The 24174-nt window shown below is 43.8% G+C and overlaps 1 protein-coding gene across 4 annotated transcripts in view; it reads right to left on the bottom strand.

Annotated features, from left to right (window-relative positions):
- The window catches only part of arhgap12b (Rho GTPase activating protein 12b), a 297001-nt gene that overhangs the window by 51007 nt on the left and 221820 nt on the right, over window positions 1-24174 (bottom strand). For 3 of the 4 annotated variants that reach the window (XM_038798268.1, XM_038798267.1, XM_038798264.1), the window contains 3 exons: window positions 23353-23434; window positions 13627-13740; window positions 4121-4225 (listed from right to left, as the gene is read on the bottom strand). In XM_038798268.1, the coding sequence (XP_038654196.1) occupies window positions 4121-4225; window positions 13627-13740; window positions 23353-23434 (301 nt within the window). The remainder of the gene's footprint in view (window positions 1-4120; window positions 4226-13626; window positions 13741-23352; window positions 23435-24174) is intronic. The other variant, XM_038798265.1, reaches the window with a different exon arrangement.

Consider the following 24174-nt stretch of genomic DNA (forward strand, 5'->3'; position numbering starts at 1 on the left):
GGTGTGACAAGCAAAAACTGAGGCCATCAGTAAAGAATAATTGGATGTATTTTACAATACATATCACAAGTACAAAATCAGGCTGCATTCCCAATAAAACCTCAAGATTCAAATGTTGCCTACTATTGTTGTGTTCCATCTAGACAATCTAGAAGACAAAACTAATTTCTGAAACAGGTAACATCCATCTTTAACTTAAAAAAACATTAACAACTGCATATTTACAAACATATAGTAAAGCCTCCTCTCTCATTCAAACAAAGAGCTGTACAATCCATCTGCTTTTAAAATGTATGTCAGCTGTCTACCAGGGGTTTCCAAACTGTGGGTTGTGACATCTGGGTGGGTGTCAGGAGGGTTGAGGAACAATCGTTTGCAGCGTTCCCGATCGCGGGAGAAACACCCAGCGGCCACAACCCACTGCAGCAGCATGGGTCTGAATAGTGGGGATGAGGAGTTTACATCGACTGCCCTGTCTGAAGCGGTGATGAAGGTGATCGAGGACAAGGTCGATCACTAAACTGATGGGGCATTCCCTGCTGAAAGGATACAAGATGTAGGCAGACGGTTGTCAGGAATGTGAGACAGTCCTTCCATAGAAGCATAGAATCCCTACAGTGCAGAAGGCGGCATTCGGCCCATCAAGTCTGCACCAATCCTCTGAAAGAGCACCCTACCCAGGCCCACTCCCCCACCCTATCCTGGTAACCTCACCTAACCTGCACATCTTTGGACTGTGGGAGAAAACCCATGCAGACTTGGGGAGAATGTGCAAACTCCGCACAGTCACCCAATGTTGGAGTTGAACCCGGGTCCCAGGCGCTGTGAGGCAGCAGTGCTAACCACCATGCCTACTGTATTGCCTGTCAGGAGCTGGATTCTGACGTAGACAAGGACAATCGAGCTTTGAACCTACAAGCGGCCCTGTCACAAATGAGGGAATGACAGCGTGTTTTTAATGGCTACGAGGAGCCACTCCCCTTTCCACCGGCTCCAGGGCCAGGCCCACCCCTTTTCCAGAGCTCCAGGACCAGCCTGTCCCAAGGGTGACACAGCCTCCGCCTACTGGGAGGCCAAGCCAGGCCGTCTTGCTCGCAGCTCTGCATCTTGATCAGAAACTGCGGCAAATCCCTGCATAGACTGAAGAGGCTGGCGTCGTTGCACCCTCGGCCGGGGAAGGGGGTGTTGTGGGATTAATGATAGTTCAGTTCCACACCAGGAGCTGGATTCTCCACCCCGCCGCGACACATTTCCATTTCACCCCACCAGCGGGATGCTCCGTTACGCCGGCCGGTCAATAGGATTTCCCATTGTGGGACAGCCCCATGCCGTCGGGAAACCCCGGGCTGCCGGCAAAACGGGGCATTCCGCCAGTGAAGAATCCAGCCCAAGGTCTGTAGGAGGCACAGTTCTCTGTTGCGTTGGCTCCAGCACTTCCTCCAAGCCATGTGAATCACCTATGACCATCTCATCCCCTCTGCCATATTTTATTTTCCTCTGTTGGAGAGCAAATGGAGCCTAGATTGCCAATGGATCATTTAGCAGTTAACTACGTTTAAAAGGCTCAAGCCCACCTGGCCTCGAAAAGGATTAGTGAGAGCTGTATACAGAGGTCCAGGGTCTCTGGTGGACAGCCAAAGAAGAAACTGAAATTGGGACTAAGTAGTGTAAAGATGAATTCTTGATTTATAGCTTTGTTAACTGCACCAATACAAATCAGGATGCAAAGCCCAGGTGAGTTATATGCAGGGAAGGACTGGTAAATGAAAGTTTAAAACCCTCAAAACTTCCAACGGCATTTGAAGACTAAACTAAAGGTTTGAGGACAAACCTCTTAATTCTTTCAAAGGACATAGGGAGAACTTAAATCACCAGCTTAAATCCTTAGCAGAAACGCAACACTGAATGACGAAGCAAGTGAGATTGTGAAGACCAAGCAGGCTCACCTGTTGCATTAAAGGTAAGCAGAAATGGTGGGTTGTGCAGGTTGGCCGTCATGGGTCCCGAAAGTCGCCCCAGGAAAAAGTTTGAAAAACACTGCTCTACCATATTGAGTGCAGAGTTCACTCACTGTTGTCCCTTTTGAATATTTTTTTAAAAATCCAGATTTCAATACTGCCCCCCCCCACCCACCCCATATCCAAGGTTTCAAATTCTGCCTCTTTGTACTCAAAGGAATACTTGCATCACAATGTCACTCACTGAAGACAACATTTGAGTGTTGTGTTTCCTTTGGGAAAACTTGAACAGAGAACATATCATTAATTTATTCTGGGTTTTTATATAATGAAGTTTAAGCTTGTTAATTCCTCAGTACGGAATATTCTGCCGTTGCTCTCTTCTTAACCAGCTGGTTTACCTTGATGTTTCTACCTTTCCTTCTGAAGCCACTTTCTCATAGACCTTTCTTTGTTAAATGGCAGTCGAGTCAACATCCATAATTTTGTTTTGCACAACATGTGATGATGCTTCTGAAGCATGTTTGGAAACTACCAGTTCAAGCAATGACAACCACTTTGAACTTTACACGGTTTCACGTTACAAATTTGATGCAAAGTTTTCTGTCTCAATCATTAAGCTACATCATCCCTATCACCAGAGATAAAAGAGCACCCAACATTGCCTTGGTATATATCATCTCATTTGGTACATTAGTCAGAGTTATCCAAGTGAGACAGCCATTTTCTAAATCATGGTTTCAAAACCACTGGGAACTGAGACTGACACCGTTCAAAGTCATTTAATACGACAAGGAAATGTTTACTTGCCAATGTGTCTGGATTAAGTCTCAGATTCCAGAGCCCTCCATCTGAGAGCTGTGTAACTTATTTGACAAGTGTCAGAAACTAATCAAAACAGTGATCAGGGATGTATTGCAGAATAGCAAAGAATAGTGGAAAAAGTAATTAATCTGGGTTTGCATCACTTACCTTGATTGCTATCATATAATCAAGTGCTTTCATTAACAACGTTACAGTAAGAAGTTTTACACCACCAGGTTAAAGTCCAACAGGTTGTTTCAAATCACTAGCTTTCGGAGCACTGTTCCTTCCTCAGGTGAATGAAGAGGTAGGTTCCAGAAACATATATATAGACAAAGTCAAAGATGCAAGACGATACTTTGAATACGAGCATTTGCAGGTAATTAAGTCTTTACAGATCCAGAGAGAAGGGTAATACCAGGTTAAAGAGGTGTGAATTGTCTCAAGCCAGGACAGTTGGTAGGATTTCGCAAGTCCAGGCCAGATGGTTGGGGGCTGAATGTAATGCGACGTGAATCCAAGGTCCCGGTTGAGGCCGTACTCATGTGTGCGGAACTTGGCTATAAGTTTCTGCTTGGCGATTCTGCGTTGTCGCGCGTCCTGAAGGCTGCCTTAGAGAGCACTTACCCGAAGATCAGAGGCTGAAGTGTTCCCCGACTGGAAGGGATAATCTTGCCTGGCGATTATCGTGCGACGTCCGTTCATCCGTTGTCGCAGGTTCTGCATGGTCTCGTCAATGTACCACGCTTCGGGACATCCTTTCCTGCAGCGTATGAGGTAGATAACGTTCGCCGAGTCACACGAGTATGTACCGCGTACCTGGTGGGTGGTGTTCTCACGTGTAATGGTGATACCCATGTCGATGATCTGGCATGTCTTGCAGAGATTGCCATGGCAGGGTTGTGTGGTGTCATGGTCGCTGTTCTGAAGGCTGGGTAGTTTGCTGCAAACAATGGTTTGTTTGAGGTTGCGCGGTTGTTTGAAGGCAAGTAATGGGGGTGTAGGGATGACCTGGGCAAGATGTTCATCTTCATCGATGACGTGTTGAAGGCTGCAAAGAAGATGTCGTAGTTTCTCTGCTCCAGGGAAGTACTGGACGACGAAGGGTACTCTGTCGGTTGTGTCCTGTGTTTGTCTTCTGAGGAAGTCGGTGCGGTGAAACAAACCTGTTGGGACTTCAACCTGGTGTTGTAAAACTTCTTACTGTGTTCACCCCAGTCCAACGCCAGCATCTCCACATCTTAAAAAAGTTAGACAGTAGCAACGATTAAAGCAACAAAATAGAGATAAAATGTCAATGGATGGTTAGTGCTTGGAACATGGAACAGAAAACTGCATTGATAAACTCAAATATTTACCTCAATCACATTCTTCTTACTGGATTTGTCTTTTGAAGCCCATTCTATAGCAGCTCCTTTTAGATCCACGGTGAACTCAGGTTTGGATTGGTTGCCACCAAATTTCTAAAAATGTCAAAAATTGAAACTGTAACAAATAACCATTAAAACATGAATCTGTTTATATTTTCATCAATCTTGTCTCCTCCCTTTCTGAAGTCATTGACCTCTTCACAAGGCAGCATTTTCTGGGTGTTGATCATTCTCAAGTACTTTGCCAAAAATTCCATCATGCACTTCATAATCTGACTTCTGCACGACATTATAATTGAACTATAGTTCTTTTCAGCATGTGCACTTCAAGCATTAAATTCTGGACAATGGTATCATCTCTAGTCAAAATGGCTCAAGTAGGGGCATAGAATTGCCAAAAGACAATGAAACAATGGTTACCAACCCGAGTCAATGGACTTGAGATTGTACATGTTAAAGCTGCTTCCAAAGTTCCATCAACATGTTCTGCTATCATGTTTATGATTATTATAATCGGAGTTTCATGCAGCTGTAATATGCTATAATTAACACCCATATTGACTGTGGAAGCTCCAGAATCAGTCTGCCCTACAAAAAATTTTTTCCCGAAAAAAAACACTGGTTACGTGCATCTAACCTTTGACTAAATTAAAACTGAATTTTTAATATACAGTTCAAAATGCATCATCGAGACCAATAGGATGTAATTTCTATCAAATATGTGCTCCTGACTACAACTCACAAACGACTATTTAATTACCTATTTTAATTGGCACAGTGGTTAGCACTGCTGCCTCACAGTGCCAGGGACCCGGGTTCGATTCCGGACCTGGGTGGCTGTCTGTGGGGAGTTTGCACGTTCTCCCAGTGTCTAGGTGAGTTTCTTCTGCTTTCCTCCCACAGTCCAAAGATGTGCAGGTTAGATGGATTGGCTATGCTAAATTACCCCTTAGTGTCTAGTGGTTAGATGGGGTTACGGGGATAAGGTGGGAGAATGGACCTCTTTCGGTGGGTCAGTGCAGACCCGATGAACCGAACAGCCTCCTTCGGCACTGTGATCCTAAGAATATCATATTTTTCAAGATAATTTTAAACTCCAAGTATAAATAGGGACTGCTATTGTTTCACTAGGGAATCACCAGTCACTTTGAGGGAGGTTGATGTGAATGATGGGGTTAGATCCCTAGTTTGTCTGTAAAAAGTGGATGACAATACACTGGGTAAATGCTCACTTATTGGGAAAAGCACCAATGATCGCTGAATAAGAAAAAAAAATGAAGGGTCACCAGATGTGCAGCCAATTACATAAGGAGACCCAGAATCCACAAGTAATGCTATGACTGAATCCAAAACTTCATCAGGAAGATTTTGAAATCATGAAGTTAACATACACTTGGCCCTGGCCCAGGTCCAGGACTTTGACTCAACAGCAGTGAGGGAAAGATGATGTATGGCCATATTAGGATGATTTGGGACTTGGAGGAACCTGAAGATGATTGTTTTCTCATGGCATTGCTGTTTGTGTTCTTCTGGGTGAATGGGATTGTGGACTAGGAGCTGCTGTTGAGGTATCCATGGTGACTTGCTAAACTGCTTTCTCTAGATCATATGTACTACAGCCATAGTATATTGGTGGTAGAGGGGGCCGATACCCAACACTCGAAACACTGAACAAATGGATAGCTTCAAGTTGAGTTTTCCAACTGAAGCCATCTAGCAACTGTTGGATATTACTTCACACCCATGCTGGTGCCTTCTTTTTTAAAATTCATTTTATGGAATGTGGGCATTTATTACCCATCCCCAACTGCCCACAGAGGGCATTTGAGAGTCAACCACATTGCTGTGGATCTGGAGTAAAGGAGTTGTTAGGTCAGAAAGTGAGTGACTTTCTGAGTATTCAACCTTTGGCTCACTCCCATCCATGGTGTTGATGTGGCTGATGACCGTCATTCTTCTAAAGATGTCTGAAGAATGGGAGTCGGTCATGAAATTTGGGCGTAGAATAGTTGGACTTGCCTTTTTTGTTGGAGTGTTATTGCCTGGCACTTGTATGTTACCCATCACTTGTCAGCAAATGTATTGTCCAGATTATGGGTGTTGCTGGCACGGCCAGGGCTCGTTGCCCATCCCTAATTGCCTTCTTGAATCACTGAAGACCATCTAATGATTTATTTTCAACTTTCCTGTAGCAGTTGTCAGGCCATTTCAGGAGGTTAAATAAGTGTCAACCACATTGCTGTGGGTCTCGGGTCACATGTAGACTAGACCAGGTAAGAATGGCGTATTTCCTTCCCTAAAGGGCAAAAGTGCACTAGATGAATTTATTCAATACGTGATAGTTTCATGGTCAGCATTATTGAGACTCGCTTTCAATTCCAGATTTTTATTAATTAATTCAATGTATTAAATCTGCGGTGGTTGGTTTAAAACCATGGGCGAAATTGTCCGACCCCCCCCCGCAGGGTCGGGGAATCGCCCGGGGCCGGCGTAAATCCCGCCCCTGCTGTGGCCGGAATTCTCTGCCACCCGGGAATCGGCGGGGGCGGGAATCGTGCGCCGCCAGTCGGTGGGCCCCCCGCGTGACTCTCCGGCCCGCGATGGGCCGAAGTCCCGCTGCTGTCAGGCCTCTCCCGCCGACGTGGTTTAAACCACCTCTGTGCCGGCGGGAGCAGGCGGCGGGAGCGGGCCCCGGGGGGGCGCCCCCACGGTGGCCTGGCCCGCTATCGGGGCCCACCGATTGGTGGGCGGGCCTGTGCCGTGGGGGCACTCTTTTACTTCCGCCGCCGCCACGGCCTCCACCATGGCGGAGGAGACCCCCTCCACCGCGCATGTGCCGGTGGTGACGTCAGCGGCCGCTGATGCTCCAGCGCATGAGCGGACTCACGCCGACCGGCGAAGGCCTTTTGGCCAGCCCCGTCGCCGTGGCGCCAAAGGCTGTTGGCGCCAGTCGGCGGAGCGGGAGCCACTCCGGCGCGGGCCTAGCCCCTAAAGGTGCGGATAATTCCGCACCTTTGGGGAGGCCCACACCGGAGTGGTTGGCGCCACTCCGCTACGCCGGGACCCCCCACCCCGCTGGGTAGGGGAGAATTTTGCCCCATGTTTCAAAGCATTAGGCTCGGCCTTTGTATTACCTGTTCAGTTACATTACAACTAGGCCACCATCTCCCGAATATGTAGTAACTGCTTGTGTTAACTTTGCCTTGATTTTATTTGGGTTAAGACAAACCCGGGAAATTTTTCAAATTATTGTTAGATGTCTGAGTGCCAGCTGCATTGTAAGTATGACTACTTCTGCTACTTAGCCAATACATTCAACACTTTGATTGTAATATCACATGGAATATACCAGACTGACGTGCCACTTCCAACTGAAGACACTTGCAAACACTTCTCTCATTAAAACTGGATTCTGCCACTGCATATTACAGCTACTTGAGCTTCTAATCATTTTAAAACTAGTAATGCCACTGGAACTTGTGCTACAGAGATACAGCCTTGGAGACTCCTCCTGGTGGTGACATGTGAGAGGAGGTCACACACCTCCGGTCAGGACCCGAACTCTTCTAGGCCCTTTTGGTGATTTTCCAGGAAGTTTGTGCAGAAAAATAATTCTGATCGTTGGCATAGGATTTTGACACTGATTAAATGAGGAAAAAAGGAGGGTAAAAGACCATAGGATACAATTCTTCAATGGACTCAGAGACTTTGTGCAGTCCTTCGACAAACAAAATGGCAGTGGCAGCTTTGTCGATGACGACCGTCGCGATAACGGCAGACGTGCCTTCCAGGGTCTTTGAAAGGAAGTTCGAAAAATACTTTGAAAGGCATCGAAAGGTGATGTCAGAGAGGTTGCTGCAATCACATGAGTTTTGTAATCACATAGCTTTGACTATTGAGGAATATATCAAACTTAATAGGAACAGACCTGTCTCTTCCTCAACATTTTGGGAAGCCCATAATCCAGTAATATGAGGGGTGATAATCTCCTTTGAGGCTCACCTAGATAGAACTGCAAGGGCAGAGCGGTAGGGATTGGTGGGTGCGATTTTGGAGGTGGATCGCCGGAAGTATTCCTCGAACCCGGTAGTTATTGGTATTTTAAGGATATGTAGGCAGTTTAGGCAGCATTACGAACTGAACGGCATGTCACTATTGGTCCCCAACAGTGGGAATCATTTTGTTTATGCCGCCGAGTTTGGAGTGATGTTTGAATCGTGGAGGGGAAAGGGCCTTGAGAACTTTGGGGATCTGTTCACGGAGGGACGATTTGCCAGTTTGGAAGAGCTCTTCAGTTAAATTTCAACTGTGAAGGACGCACTTGTTCTGCTACTTTCAGCTGTGCAATTTTATCCGGAAGACTTGCCCTACATTTCCTTAACCTCACAATCCACCCTGCTTAGGTGAATCTTATTGCTGGCGGGGTCTGAGGGAGGGTGCATTTCAAATATCTATGGGCCGATCATGTCAATGGAGAGCTTCGCTGGACTGGGTGAGAGCAATGGGTGGGGGAGCTAGTTCCTATTCTGGATGAAGAGGTATGGTGTGAGTCTCTTCGCAGGGTGAACTCCATTTCCTCCATCATGTGGCTCAGCCTGATTCAGCTCAAAGTGGTGCATAAGAGTTCACCTAACCAAGGCAAGGATGAGTGGATTTTTCGTGCGAGGGGAGGACAAATGTGGGTAGGATGGTAAGCTTTCGTGTCTCCTTCTTTAACACGTTAGCAATTCTAAATATGGGTCGGGGGCTTTGTCCTTTGCTGGCCATTTTCGTGGTGTTGGACTCACTGGGGCTGCAGCCCAGGGTGAAGGCGGACGTTCTGGCCTTTGCCTCACTGATAGTCCGGAGGCGAGTTCTACTGGGATGGAGATCCTCTACTCCACCCATTGCCTTGGCCTGGTTGGGTGACCTTATACAGTTTCTAAACACCTTATGCAATTTCTATATCTGGAAAAGATCAAGTACACCTTTAGGGGATACCTGGAGGAATTCTACCCAAGGTGGCAGCCATTAATTTCCTACTTTAAAGAATTAGTCGGCACCTGTTGGGAGGATAGTTAGTATTGTTGTGAAAAGATTATTTGATAGGTTGTGTTGGTCTTGTTTTTTTCCATGGTGCTTTAGTCATTATTACACTGGTTATGTTATTGATTTCGATGTCCTGTTAGTTATAAATAAAAATTTTCAATAAAATATTTAAAATAAAGCAGATGTGCAGCCTTAGAATGGCAAGAAATCAAAAATAATTACTTTGGCAAATCCTGGGCGGCAAGGTGGCCCTGTGGTTAGCACTGCTGCCTATGGTGCTGAGGACTGGGTTCAATCCTGGCCCCGGGTCACTGTCTGTGTGGAGATTGCACATTCTCCCCATGTCTGCGTGGGTTCGCCCCCACAACCCAAAGATGTGCAGGGTAGGTGGATTGGCCAGGTTAAATTGCCCCTTTAATCGGAAAAAATTATTTGGTACTCAAAAAATTTTTTAAAAAAACACTTTGGCAAATCCCGCTGTATGGATGAAATAATCCCTTGTCGAAAGCTAATATACAATGAAACCTTTGGAAAGTCCTAAGAAGTGCTCTTTCCTCGGCAGGAGAATAATCGATTGGCAAATTAATGGACAGTAGCCTAGTGGTTATGTTACAGGACGAGCAACTCCATAGAATGATGTTAAAATTCCACCCCAGTTTGAGAATTTAACCTGGCCTCACCAATATAGCTGTTGCAGATTCACCTGTGCATGATTGCATTGGTCGGTGTGACCAGTGCATAGTCCTTGTGGAGAGCAAGACCCTCTTTGAAAAGTTTATTGTAGCATCACACTATAGGTTAAGAATGCATCTTACAGTCCAAAACTGGCCATCCATAAGACTCAGCAGCAGCAAGATTCTATGCCACCACAATGTGTAACATCATGGTCCAGCATATCTTTCACCCTCATTAGCAAGCAAAATGAGCTACCGTGGTGCAATGAGGATTGCAGGATGAAAACAGCACCAAGCATTACTAAATAATAATAATCTTTATTATTGTCACAAGTAGGCTTACATTAACAACGCAATTAAGTTACTGTGAAAATCCCCTAGCCGTCACATTCCAGCGCCTGTTCTGGTACACAGAGGGGTAATTCAGAATGTCCAATTCACCCAACAGCACATCTTTCGGGACTTGCGAGAGAAAACCGGAGCGCACAAAGGAAACCCATGCAGACACGGAGAGTGCAGACACAACAGTGTAAGTGACATGCTGCGGACAGAACTAAGTGATCGCCCAACCAAAGCTCATTCAAAGCTCGAGACAATTGCTATATCCAGTCATGAATGGTGATGGATACTTAAGCAACTAATGGAAGGAGGCCCATGAACATTCCCATCTTCAATGGCAGTGGAGACCAGCACATGAGTCCAAAAGACAAGGTTGATATGTATGCAAAGATCTTCAGCCAGGAGTGCTAAAACAAATGATGGTCAAACGATGGTCCTTTCCAGTCTCATGAGGCCCTCAGTCAGCCTTCATCCAATCTGATTCACTCTATGTGACAGCAAGAAACAACACAGTAAAGTCTACAACAACATTCAGACTATAGTGTTGAAGGTTTGCATTCCAGAAGTGGCCAGATTTTTCAGGTGCAGCACTGGCACCTATTTGACAATGCAGAAAATTGCATATGTATATCATGTCCACAAAAAAAACACAATCCAACCCACCCAATTACTGTTACATAGAACATACAGTGCAGAAGAAGGCCATTCGGCCCACCGAGTATGCACCGACCCACTTAAGCACTCACTTCCATCCCATCCCCACAACCCCATAACCCCATCTAAAACTTTTGGTCACTAAGGGCAATTTATCATGGCCAATCCACCTAACCTGCACGTCTTTAGACTGTTGGAGGAAAACGGAGCAGCCGGAGGAAACCCACACAGACACGGGGAGAAAGTGCAGACTCCGCACAGACAGTGACCCCGGGGGGAATCGAACCTGGGACCCTGGCGCTGTGAAGCCACAGTGCTAGCCACTTGTGCTACCGTGCTGCCCAAATCCTGTGGACTGTTTGCTTAGTCCACTCTTAAAAATAATGAAGATATGGAAGGGTCCATCTAAGTTATACTTACTCACTAAACCTGCTTATCAAATCTCAGTTTGGGTATCACCCAAGACTCCTGGCTTCGTTACAACCTTGGTCAAACTATAAATGCAAATCTACGTTCAAGAGGTGAGGTGAGGTGAAATTGACTACCCTCAGATGAACAAGTGGAACAACTCTGGCACTATGTGCCAAATCCCACGATGCCCGCAAGATAGGACGACAAGTGCAGGAGATGCATGGAAACACCATCATCACCAAGTGCCTTGGGCATATATCACTGTTCCAATCATAGAATCCCTATTTTGCAGCAGGCCATTCAGCCCTTTGGGTCTGAACCGATCCTCCGAATGCATACCACCTAGACCCTTTCCCCATACCTCACCTAGCCTTTGGACACTAAGGGTTAATTTAGCATGGATAAGCCATCTCACATTTGCACATCTTTGTGGGAGGAAACCCATGCAGACATCGAGAGAATGTGAAAACTCCATACAGTCATCCAAGGTCAGGATCAAACCCTGGGCCCCCACACTGCAAGGCAGCAGTGCTAACCACTGTGCCACCATGCCGCCCTCTCTCCTCAACCCCCCCCCCCCCTTCCTCCATCTCACTAGTTCAAGATTTCTACCAAACATCATTGTGGATGTACCTTCACCGCACAACCTCAGCATCTGAAAAAATGTGTCACCCCAACCAGCAATGCCCAGACCAAATAATTTTTTGTTTTCAAAGCAGCCTGAAGTTGCTCCTCAACGTTGGACCTTAAGAGTCACTGTTAACCTTAATTGAATTTGGTGCTTTGGATGATATGGGATATTAAGATGAGGTTTTAAATAATGAGCTCCAGTTAGTGCCCTGAATTCTCTGAGCACTTGCCAGAATACAGTATTGGGCATGAATGCATCAACTATCAATCCAAAATCTGGAAATAAACTCTCTCTATCTCTCCAAGCTTACAGTTATAGTAAACTTATAGTAAACTCTATAGATGTAAGTGATGTTAAAAGGCCTGTTTATTAAAGCATTTTGTCCAGAAATGTTAATATTGGAAAAGTACAACAAACATAGAAACATAAAAAAATAAGAGCAGGAGGCGGCCATTTGGCACACTGAACCTGCTTCGCAATTCATTATGATTATGATCCCGCCTTACTCACATGTCCTTTGATCCCCTAGATATGGTAAAGGGCATCGCCAACAAGAGAGGATCTAACCATCACCCCATGACATTCAATGGCAATCTCATCGCTGAATTCCCCACCATCAACATGGATCAGAAACTGAACATGGCTAGCCATATAAACACTGTGGCTACCAGAGCAGGTCAAAGGTTAGGAGTCTTGCAGTGAGTAATTCAGCTTCTGACTCCCCAAAGTCTGTCCATCATCTACAAGGCACAAGTCAGGAGTGTAAAGGATTTCTCTCCACTTGCCTGGATCAGTGCAGCTTCAATAACACTCAAGAGGCTTGACACCAAATAGGACAAAGCAGCCCGCTTGATTGCTACCCCTTCCGCAAACATTCAATCTCTCCACCTACAAGACGCACTGCAGGAACACACCAAGGTTCCTTAGAACAGCTTCCAAACCATGACAACTATCATCTGGAAGGACAAGAGCAGCAGATAACTGGGAACAGCACCTCCTGGAGGTTCCCCTTCAAGGGGGCAGCAGGGTAGCATGGTGGTTAGCATAAATGCTTCACAGCTCCAGGGTCCAGGTTCAATTCCCGGCTGGGTCACTGTCTGTGTGGAGTCTGCACGTCCTCCCCGTGTGTGCGTGGGTTTCCTCCGGGTGCTCCGGTTTCCTCCCACAGTCCAAAGATGTGCGGGTTAGGTGGATTGGCCATGCTAAATTGCCCGTAGTGTCCTAAAAAAAGTAAGGTTAATGGGGGGGGTTGTTGGGTTACGGGTATAGGGTGGATACGTGGGTTTGAGTAGGGTGATCATGGCTCGGCACAACATTGAGGGCCGAAGGGCCTGTTCTGTGCTGTACTGTTCTATGTTCTATAAGTCACTCACCATCCCGACTGAGAAACATATTGTCGTTCCTGCACTGTTGCTGGGTAAATGTCCTGGAACTCGCTTGCTAACAGCACTGTGGGTGTACTTAAAACTCAGGGATTGTAGTAGTTCAAGGCAGCTCACCGTCATGTTCTCAAGGGCAACTAGAAATGGTCAATAAATGCTGGTCTAACCAGCACCGCCCACATCCCAGAAATGAATACAAAATGTCTAGAATGGTACCACAAAAGGCATAAACATCCCAGAAGCATGCAAGAAGACAGCAAAGCAGATGAGATTTTCTAGCTAAGCACATCCCAAATTACTGCAGACAATGAAATGCTGATGAAATGTAGTTATCCATTTTTAAACTATGTCACAGTGCATGCAGAAAGAACATACAGTGGCAGTTGGACAGTTTACATAGGTGACTGCAGGCCGACACTTGACAGCACTTTTCCACGTGGCAAGAAGAGAACGTAGGAGCTCTGGAACTGAGCTCCAATGGTAGAATGACTTGGTGGAAAGAGGGAAGAAAAGTGAAGTCACAAATGGAAGTCACAAATGAAATTCACAATACAGTTGCAACAATATATTTTGCAAATATACAACTACAATATCCATATTATTTTGCAACAATATATGATTTTCCAAACACTTAGGGATAGTTAAAGCTTGTCACACATTAGTTATTATAGGTTCAGTCATGCCAAGTCTTTAAAGTATACAATCTGTCAGCTACATATGGGTAAACAGATCCTCTTTAGTTGCTTCAATGTTACTTTGGCAAAACCAATTTTTAATAAAGCTCAACTAATTTACTATTGTCATATCATGGGGAAGCTGTTACTTCAATTATGCAATGCAGGAAAGAAAATTAGTCTCACTAGTTCCAGTGCCGATTAGGAAAATAAAGAGTTTTTCTCCTCTACAATTAATTCTAGATTTGCTACCTTGACATACAGATAGTTGTGCAAGGTACCTCAGAAAGTTTCTGACCCATTGAATTTGTTGGTACTACAGTATTTATTTACATCAATTGATGTTACCTGCTGTTTTAAAAATAAATAACCATATTTGTTGCACTTATCTAAAAATTCTCAAAGAAATAATGCAGCATGACTGCTTATTTTCCATTTACACAGTAACGTCATTGCAGTGTTAATGTAAGCCTATTTATGACAATAATAAAGATAATTATGTTTCTAAAAAAATCACAGCTGATTGCTGTACCAGCTTTGCTCTCTGTAAACGTTTTGGGTGAAATTTGGAGTGACTGGAAAGACTTGAGCTGCACCCATGTTGGTTAGTTTGATTATGAACGAACTAATCCAAACCATATAATCATAGAATCCCTACAGTACAGAAAGAGGCCATTCGGCCCATTGAGTTTGCACCAATCTTTGGAAAGAGCAACCTATCTAGCCCAAGTCCCCACCCTATCCCCGTAACCCAGTAACCACTCCTAACTTTTTGGACACAAAGGAGCAATTTAGCATGGCCAATCCACCTAACCTGCACATTTTTGTACTGTGGAAGGAAACCAGAACAGCAGAGTCCGGAATTGAACCTGGGTCCCTGGCGCTGTGCGGCTGCAGGGCTAACCACTGTGCCACCATGCCACTCTTATAAGAAACTGCTAATAATAACTTCCATGTATATGAAGCCTATAATGGAAAAAAACATCCCAAGGCACTTCACTTCGAATAGTTGAGAAGGCTGAGCAATAGGCTGCTCAAAGAGGTGGGTTTTAAGGTGGCCTTAAAGGAGGAGAAGGAGGTAGACAGTGCAAGGGGTTTAAGAAGGAGATTCCCGAGTATGGACCTTAAGCGGTTAAAGGAATAGTCCAAATGATGCAGTAATGGAAGGAGTAGATGCAGAGTCACAGAAGTAGTGACATGGATTTGGGTGGAGTTTCATGAATGAAGGATATTACAGAGATAGGATGAGGCAAAAGAAAGGCCATGAATATACTTGAAAATTGACGATGTGAATCAGAAGTTTTCACTACATGCACAGCCACCATTCACAAAGCACCTGACAAAATTAGCACCAGGAAATCTCCAAGTTACCTGATCTGAAACCATTTAAAGCTAGGGTACCAATTTTAAAATTTGCATTTTGACTTGGATTGGATTTATTTATTGTCACATGTACCGGGGTACAGAGAAAAGTATTCAGTCCTGACAGATCATCCCATACATGAAAAAAAAACCATAGGCCATACATAACTATACAATGTAAATATAGACACAAGCACCGTGTGAAGCATACAGAAGTGCAGTACTATTCAGTAGAGATGTGTGAAGAGATCAGATCAGTTCATAAGAGGGTCATTATGGAATCACATCTACTGTTGGACATTGTGTTATGCGTTTTGAAAGCATGGGCTGGTTGGGTAAGGTCAACTTTGCCTGTACTCTGTCAATCATTGGGAGTTACAGTCTATATACCTGGCATCACACCGGCACTGATATTCACATACCACATTGTTCATTTGTGTGATAGGCAGAATATCTTTTTGGCCCGATGGCAGCATCGTGTTAAAGGAGAATTCCGTTCGCGTTGCTACTGCAATGTAACAAGTGTTCACCAGTTACTCAAATCTTTGACACCTCCCCCTTCCAGAGTGCCTGCACGATATACAGCGAGCGATGATCTGATCAGGGTAGCCATTATCCCTCAGAATGGTTTTATTGCAGCCTATTTCAGCAACAAGCTTGCACGGTGAGCAAATGGCTTGGGCCCTATTATGAGGTTGGCAATAAAAGCAATCTTATAGCATGTGGAACTGTAGGAATCCCAACGTGTATACTGACCAGTGAAGGTAGGCTTCGGGTAGACAGTAGTAGAGTCATAGAATCCCTACAGTGCAGGAGGCCATTAGGCCCACCATGTCTGCACTTACCCTCTGAAATAACACTCCACCCTATCTCCCCTCATATGAACCCTGGGAAATAAAATATATTGTAAAATGATGGTGGGTCTATCTTTGGGGGTGAAGTTCCTTTAACTGAAACAAAACCTCGACTTCCGGTGGTGGCATGCAAGAGGTCGCACGTTGGATGGCTCCTGCTCGAGGCTTGATTTTTTAGAATTTAATGCCAGGTCCCTGGGGCAATTTTTTGTTAATAAGTGCAGGAAGACATAAGAAAGATGTCCAAAACCCAAAGCGTGCAGAAGGGGGTGAATGAAGGTCCGCCATCGAGCGGAAGGGTCAGCTAGGCAACTGGAAGGATGGCGGAGGCTGGGTCGCTGGGCAGGGCCGCACTGCTCACGGCCGAAAAGGTAACAGAGGTGATGGTTGTGGAACTTGAAAAACAGTTCGCAAAGCATATGGAGGTGATGAGGAAGGATATGATGGCAGCATTGAAGGTGCTGGTGGAGGAGGCGATTGCCCCGGTGAAGGTGGTGGTGTCGAGGACATTGGCCGAGGTGCAGCAGCAGGATGACAAACTGAAGGGAGTGGAAGAGGCATTGTCGCAACACAATGATCAACTTACCTCAATGGGTGAGGAGCTGCAGAGGATGGTGGAGGCCAACAAGGGTCTGCAAGCCAAAGTGGAGGACCTGGAAAACAGATCTAGGTGGCAAAATCTGAGGATCGTGGGCCTGCCCGAAGGGATGGAGGGCCCGAGGCTGATGGCGTATTTAAGCAAGATGTTGGCGGAGGAGGAAGACTGGATTGGGGTCATAGGGCGTGGAGGCCTAAACCAAAGGCGAATGAGCCGCCAAGAGCAGTGATTATTTGTTTCCGTAGGTACCGCGTGAAGGAGAAGGTCCTGAGTTGGGCAAAGCAGAAGTGGGGGGTGCAGTGGGCTCGAGCTGGTATACGTATATACCAGGACCTCACGGTGGAGTTGGCGAGACGCCTTCGGCCGAGTGAAGACGGCACTGTATAACAGCAGGGTGTGGTTCGGCGTAGTATATCCAGCTAAGTTGAGGGTGACCTACAACTCCAAAGACATTTCTTTCGAGACGGTGGAAGCGGCGGAGGCGTTTGTGACGGCAGAAGGGCCGGGGCAGAAGTGTGAAATGGGACTGAGGATTGGACTTGGACTGAGGGCATGGGGGGTGGAGGAGGGTAGCTCTATTTTCCATTGCATTTTATATGTGCTAAATGAGTTAAAGTTGCCCGTATGGACAAGGTTAAGAGTTGAGAATTTCTTTTGCAATGATGGTTCTTTGGGGGTTTGTGTGTTTACACTGCGGTTGTGTGTTGAAGGGGATTTCTTTGTTTCCTGGACCGGCAGAGGGGAGGGGATTGGAGGGGTGTGAGGCCTGGGCAATGGTCTCCACACTGACTAGCTCAAGCTGGCCAGTGAACAGGTGTGTGGTTGGGGATGGGTTGCACTCATCAGGGTCTGGTAGAACAGGGTTCGATGTGCCTAGGAAGTGTGAAAAGTTGGGGGAGGGGACCAATATTGGTGAGGTGGGGGGGGGGCCTCGATGGTAACAATGGCACGGGGTGGGCAAAGCCCAGTGGGTTGGGCCTGAAGTTATGAGGATGGTGGACAGGAGGGGAGGGGAGGTGAGGGAGGGAGGGGATGGATTGAAAGACCCCTGGTTAGGATAGTTACGTAGAATGTGAGGGGTTTGTTGGAGGGAGGATTTCAGGGTCATCTTGGGGCTAGTGGTTGTGAACTTGGAACAAGGACCCCATGAAGCCTGTTTCGGCGGGGTGGAGGTTAGCTTTTCCATCCTGTGCCTCGGCTTGGCGGGGGGACCTATTTAAATTTCTTTTGACTTTCGGGAAGGTGAAGTCTCAGCTGAAGGAAGGGTTTCACAATTTTTGGGGACTGTTTATTATGCACTTACGAGAATTGATTGCCGTTGAACATTAAAGGGGGGGGGGGTGTGTTGGCAGCATTGTTGTCTTTGGTTACACTGTTAATGGATTGATTGTAATTTGTGTTTTTTTTAACCTCGAATGTACCGGTGGATGTTTTGATCTGTATATTGACCGCGGTACGGTTTGTGTGTGGGGGATTGTTATTGTATTTGTTTGGTGTGTTTTGTCCTTGGTTGTTTATTGATGAAAATGAGGTGAATAAAAGATTTTTTTTTAAACTGAAACAAAACCTCACCATGCATTACCTTTCATTATGTCTCGTTGCAGCCGAGACATGTAGTCTTTTCTATTCCTGCTCCTCCTCCTTTACTTCCTCTTCCCTCCCAAGGATCTCAGGAGTTAGTGGCTGGTGTCTCATAAAAGCATCATTCGGGAACATGGAAGGCACTACTACAAACAGAGGCCCTCTGGATGTGTAATGCAGAGATCTCAGTGAATGATCTTGGCAGCCATGTCTCTGCTTCAGCAGACTGATGGTTTGTTCTACAGTGTTAGGTGCGGATACACTGGCTCTCAGTGAAGGCCTTCTGGCCTGCATGTTGGGATGGTGGAAGGGGGTCAGGAGCTATGTATTGAGGGGATATTCCCCCGTCTCTGGTAGAAATCTTGTTGGTTGACTTGCAGACCCCAACTCCATCAGTAGCGCTGATTGTTGAAGGATGAAACACTTATTGCTTCCAGGGAAATGGTTACTCACAAATGGAAACAACAGCCATGAATGTGCCACCTGCACCATCAAGTAGCTCACAATCCACTTGCCTTCAACGTGGTCTTCTTTCCTCAGGGGAAAGAAAATTAAATCTCCTCTTCTCTTATAGATTGCCTTGGTCACCTCCTGGATAATTTGATGGATGTCAACCGGAGATCTTGCTAATGTTGCCAGCTGCTGACTGAAAGGAATTGGCTGTACAGAAGGAAACAATGGTGGCCTTCACTGCTTCTGGGAAGGCCAGGTCTTTGTGAAGGAGGTGACACAACTACCTTCTTTGTAAAATGAAGCCTTGATGAACTGCTCCTTGCTTATCCCAATGTACGCACATGGAATCCCTCTTTAGTTATGACCGTCTCAGAAAAATCTTTCTTTCCCTCCTGCCTGTCTGAGGCCCCCCTCTTTCTCTTCTCCTTTGATGGCTTTGTTCATGTTGCAGAGCAATTGATCTTTCATTCTGCCGCCATACATATCAAAGGCTATGCAATTCTCTCAGCCTGTGGTCAGCAGAAACCTTCACAATTCTCCAGCAACTCATTACAATAATTGAACCAACCTGGAATACAAGCAAGTAATAAGCACATCAGCTCAAACCTTTTGGCTGGAATTTAAATATCTCCAGGACTGGGTCCATCATTGTTGCTGACACTTGTTGTTTCAGATGAGTAAGAGCATGATCTCGGTGCATTTATTGGGCAATATTGGCATTTGTGCCAGTTGATGATCGTGAATTCACGACTGCACACCAACATTCTCTTCAGTGAAGAGTGTGTCGCTTCAGGCACCTGACACTGTACAATATTCCTATGCCAATAACAAGTCTATATAAAAGTAATATGAGACAAACTGAATTTCAATGCCACCATCATTCAGTAATATTTTGGAAACAATTTCTTCTTATACGAGATACAAATCTCAGGCAAGAGGCCATCTTGGGTGAAAGTGGCCACAATTAACATTGAAGTATGGTTAAACTCAACAGTAGGCAATTTTGATAACCTTAAACAAATCTCAGAAATTTGTTGATTTTCATGAAAAAATTATAATTTCAATATTTCAAGTCTTCTCTCATTTCTCTAAACTGTCCTGGTACTCATTAGTGAATTTCATTGTATTGTTTCATAGATTTAATATTCTAATACTCAAAACAGCAAGTAGTTGAACTGTGCTCTTAACACTGCTTTGTACAAATATCAGTTCCTTGTTCTAATTGAAAAACCAAAAGGATGTGTTAAAAATATACAGAACCTTACTTAAACTACTCTGAGTAAACGTGCATACCTTTGGTTTCCATATCAAAAGTTTTTGGCAGCACTAGAGAAGGTATAAAAAATGATTTACAAGGTTTATACTAAAACTGAGGGGTTATAACTATCAGAAAAGGCTGAACAGGTTGGGTCTCTTTTTCTAGAAAAGAGAAGGCTGAGGGATGACCTCGTAGGGGTCTTAAATTAAAACAATGAAAGGGTTTTATTACAGTAAATGTAGAAAATATGTTTCTTCTTGTGGGCAAGAAGACATGAATATCATCAGATAGTCACTAACACATCACAAGGAATAATGAGAAATCTCTAATCAAAAATGGTTAGAATGTGGAACTTGTCTACATATGGAGTAGTTAAAATGAACAGCACAGGTGCACTTAAGCGGCAACAAGATAAATAAAGGGAAGAAACAAATCAGACAAGAGTCATGAACACAGCCCAGTCCATCACACAAAAGCGCCTCCATCCACTGACTCTGTCTACATCTCCCGCTGCCTTGGGAAAGCAGGTAGCATAATCAAAGACCCCTCCCACCCGGGTTATTCTCTCTTCCAACCTCTTCCATCTGGCAGGAGATACAACGGTCTGAGAACGTGCACCAAGAGATTCAAAAACAGCTTCTTCCCTGCTGTTACCAGACTCCTGAAGGACCCCCTTGTGGACTGAACTGACCTCTTCTCTACTGAGTAGTACTACACTCCGTATGCTTCACCCGATGCCTGTGCCCATGTATTTCCATTGTGTATTTATGTATGTCCTATGTTTTTTAATGTATGGAATGATCTGTCTGGACTGTACACATTACAATACTTTTCACTGTACTTCGGTACACGTGACAATAAAACAAATCAAATCAAAGGATATGCTCTTCGGGTTAAATTAAGTAGGGGTGGGGGGGAGGCTTGTCAGGAACATAAACAATAGCACAGACGAGTTGGGCATAATTGACTGTTTCTGTGTTGTACATTCTATGTAATATCTATGTTGCTATGTCCAACACTCAAAATCTTTAAGGCTTGCTATGGTCTTGCATTCCCACCTACATTAGGGGCTGTTTAGCACAGAGCTAAATCGCTGGCTTTGAAAGCAGACCAAGCAGGCCAGCAGCACGGTTCGATTCCCGTAACAGCCTGCCCGAACAGGCGCCGGATGTGGCGACTAGGGGCTTTTCACAGTAACTTCATTGAAGCTTACTCGTGACAATAAGCGATTTTCATTTAATTTTCACATTTCTGCCTCCCTGGATTTCAGATCCTGTAACCTGTTGGGTTTTACCATTTAGGGATAATTGCTTAATATAGAGTATTATCCAGAAACTTAAGCTTCATATTTTTCTGTGTTAAAATGCAACTCCCAACTTCTGCATTTTTTCTTAGTTTGTCACGACACCCTATTTTGGTATCATGACTAAACCAAGATCATTTGTTTTCTGCAAATCTTTTATGTAAATGGAAACAGAAGTCACCCCAGCAGAGAAGCCTGGGGCACAAAATTATCCACTTCCTGCCAATCTGAAAAAACAAACACTATTTAAAACTCCACATGGATAAAACACTATTTTTTCATGCAAGCGTACAAAACAATGTGACTTTATTGATTTCAAATCCGGAGAAGTGGCAGTGGGATCATAAAAGTGGTTACTCAATTATTTTCGCACATGTTAAAAGAGAAAGTAATTCTGGAGACAGAGATTTCCAGGTTTGGAAGGTATGGATATATTACAGGGCCTCCTTGGTGGAATCCTGGATGTTGTTATCTCAGAGCAAAAAAAATTATGCACAATTCTGGTAATAAAAGCTCAGGGAATCCTTCTTGCATTTTTTGTTTTCTGGAGCTAGTGCTGTTATCCTAAGTCTGCAAATAGTTTCATTTAAAATTTAAAAAGCAATTTCAAAGAAAATAATTCCAAACCTCTGGAGAACATCAAAGGAGAAAAATTAGCTGCGACCACTTCAAAATAAACCTGGCATCTTTATGCTTATTTATACGTGTTAAGAATAATTTTCTTCAATATTTCACATTCTAGATTTTACAGCTGATCGGAGTAAGTTGAATTTCTTCGTAACACGATGAGACAGGGTAACATTTTTTAAAAACACAAGTATATTGGTGACATAACCACACTACTCATCTTTGAAAATATACCAATTTTAGAGTGCATTTTGTCTTTAAACCATTTCAAACCATTACACAATGAGGTATCTTTGAAATACAATGACTATCATTACACAAGCATTGTGCCAGCCACATCCCACAAGCAGCAATACTATGAATGCCTGTCAATATGTTTTGTGATGGTATTGATTGATTGTTGGTCCAATACTGATCATTAAAAATACATATTAAGAGTAACTTTACATGTTCAAACATATAATTCAGTAAACAGAATATTTGCTAAATGTGAGGTGTGCCATTTGCACCAATAGGTCTGAGATAGTAAAATATACATCACTTTCTTATTATTAAAGATTAGCATTCTTTTGCATTATTTTCCACCTTCACTTCTTCCCTGCACCAAAGTAAATGAAGTATAATAAGCATACAAAAGGAATGCAATCAAGCCCTTAACTGCACAATAAGACATCACTTACCAAAATAAATAACCCTCCTCACTGGTGTGGCAACACAAAAGACCAGCAATAGTTCAATGCGGGTACCAGTTACAACTAAAATGAAATGATGATTACCATTTATAATTTGAAACTAAATTTCTGACTGGCATCTTGACGACCTTCTTAATTCGAATTACATACATAAAGGTAAAACAATACTAAATTTAATTTCCTTGTAAAAATACCGCATAACAATGCATATTTTAGGAGCGTGAATGAAAATTCCAGAAAACAATAGGTAACTGCAAATAATTATTACTACTGAGCCCATTGGGCACAATCCAAAGGAATGAAAACTTAACATCCATCTTTTAACAAATTGGTCATTGCATCAGGAGTAACATATTTTAAAAAGATTCTTTAAAAAATGTATAAATTAAAATTACAATATAATATACCAATGTAACTGCTTACATTATGCAACAAACGGTCAAAAATAAATATACATTTAAATGTTAGACGTAGTTATTTGCATTTACTAGTTTATTGTGATTTTCAACAATCTGCAGTTGAGCACAGTCTAATGTGTTTATAGTATAATGCATTAATATTGCATTCCTTCATTATGGTATTGGGCTGTGATCTGAACAGTTCATAAACACCGCAGTAAATTACTCCAAGCATTATTACTGTAGTGGCAGGACAAAGTGTATGTACTACATTATAAAACATGATAGAAACATTTATTACCCAGCCACTTCCACTGCCTTGATTTTTGGCAAATAGCAGAGATGACCCTTGCAAGACTGTCCAAGATGATGTCCAATTTTTCCTATTAGGTAAATTGATTAAAAGATACCCATTATAAAAGACAGAATTATTCTGACAAAATACAGTTAATAGTATTAATTTCAAATATAAATATTCAAAGCACAACTTTAATAACTTTCTTTGAATTAGATATACTAACGTACATTAATTTTATGAGTTGCAAGTTTACACAGAATCAAATTAATAATTACTAAACTAATGACATCAAATATAGTGAATAATCATTTTTATTCATCTTCAAATAGTTGTAATATTTAAATTTCTAATATAAAACTATTCAACTCTTTCCATAATTATAATGTTGAGCCTACAATTATGTGATGCTAGTGTCTTTTCAGTCATGTTTCAGAAACTGAGAGCACAATCCTTGTGATTAAATCACACCTGCCCCATTTCAGATTTAATTATTTAACTGAAAATGACAGCTTGGTTTCATCAAGAAAGTGTACACATAAGTCTTACAACACCAGGTTGACGTCCAACAGGTTTGTTTGGAATCACTCGAAACAAACCTGTGGACTTTAACCTGGTGTTGTAAGACTTCTTACTGTGCCCACCCCAGTCTAACACCGGCATCTCCACATCAAGAATAGTGTGATACACAATTGCCATGACAATTCTCAAGCTCTTGGGCATTATATTTCAATCTTTCTCTTGTCCTTGATCCCACCTTCCCTTGGTGATAGACCCAGCATCAGCAACTTCAGCCACCCAGGCTATAGTCTGAACTTGTCACCCCTA

The sequence above is a fragment of the Scyliorhinus canicula genome, chromosome 5, assembly GCF_902713615.1.
Source record: "Scyliorhinus canicula chromosome 5, sScyCan1.1, whole genome shotgun sequence".
NCBI classification, from domain to species: Eukaryota; Metazoa; Chordata; class Chondrichthyes; order Carcharhiniformes; family Scyliorhinidae; genus Scyliorhinus; species Scyliorhinus canicula.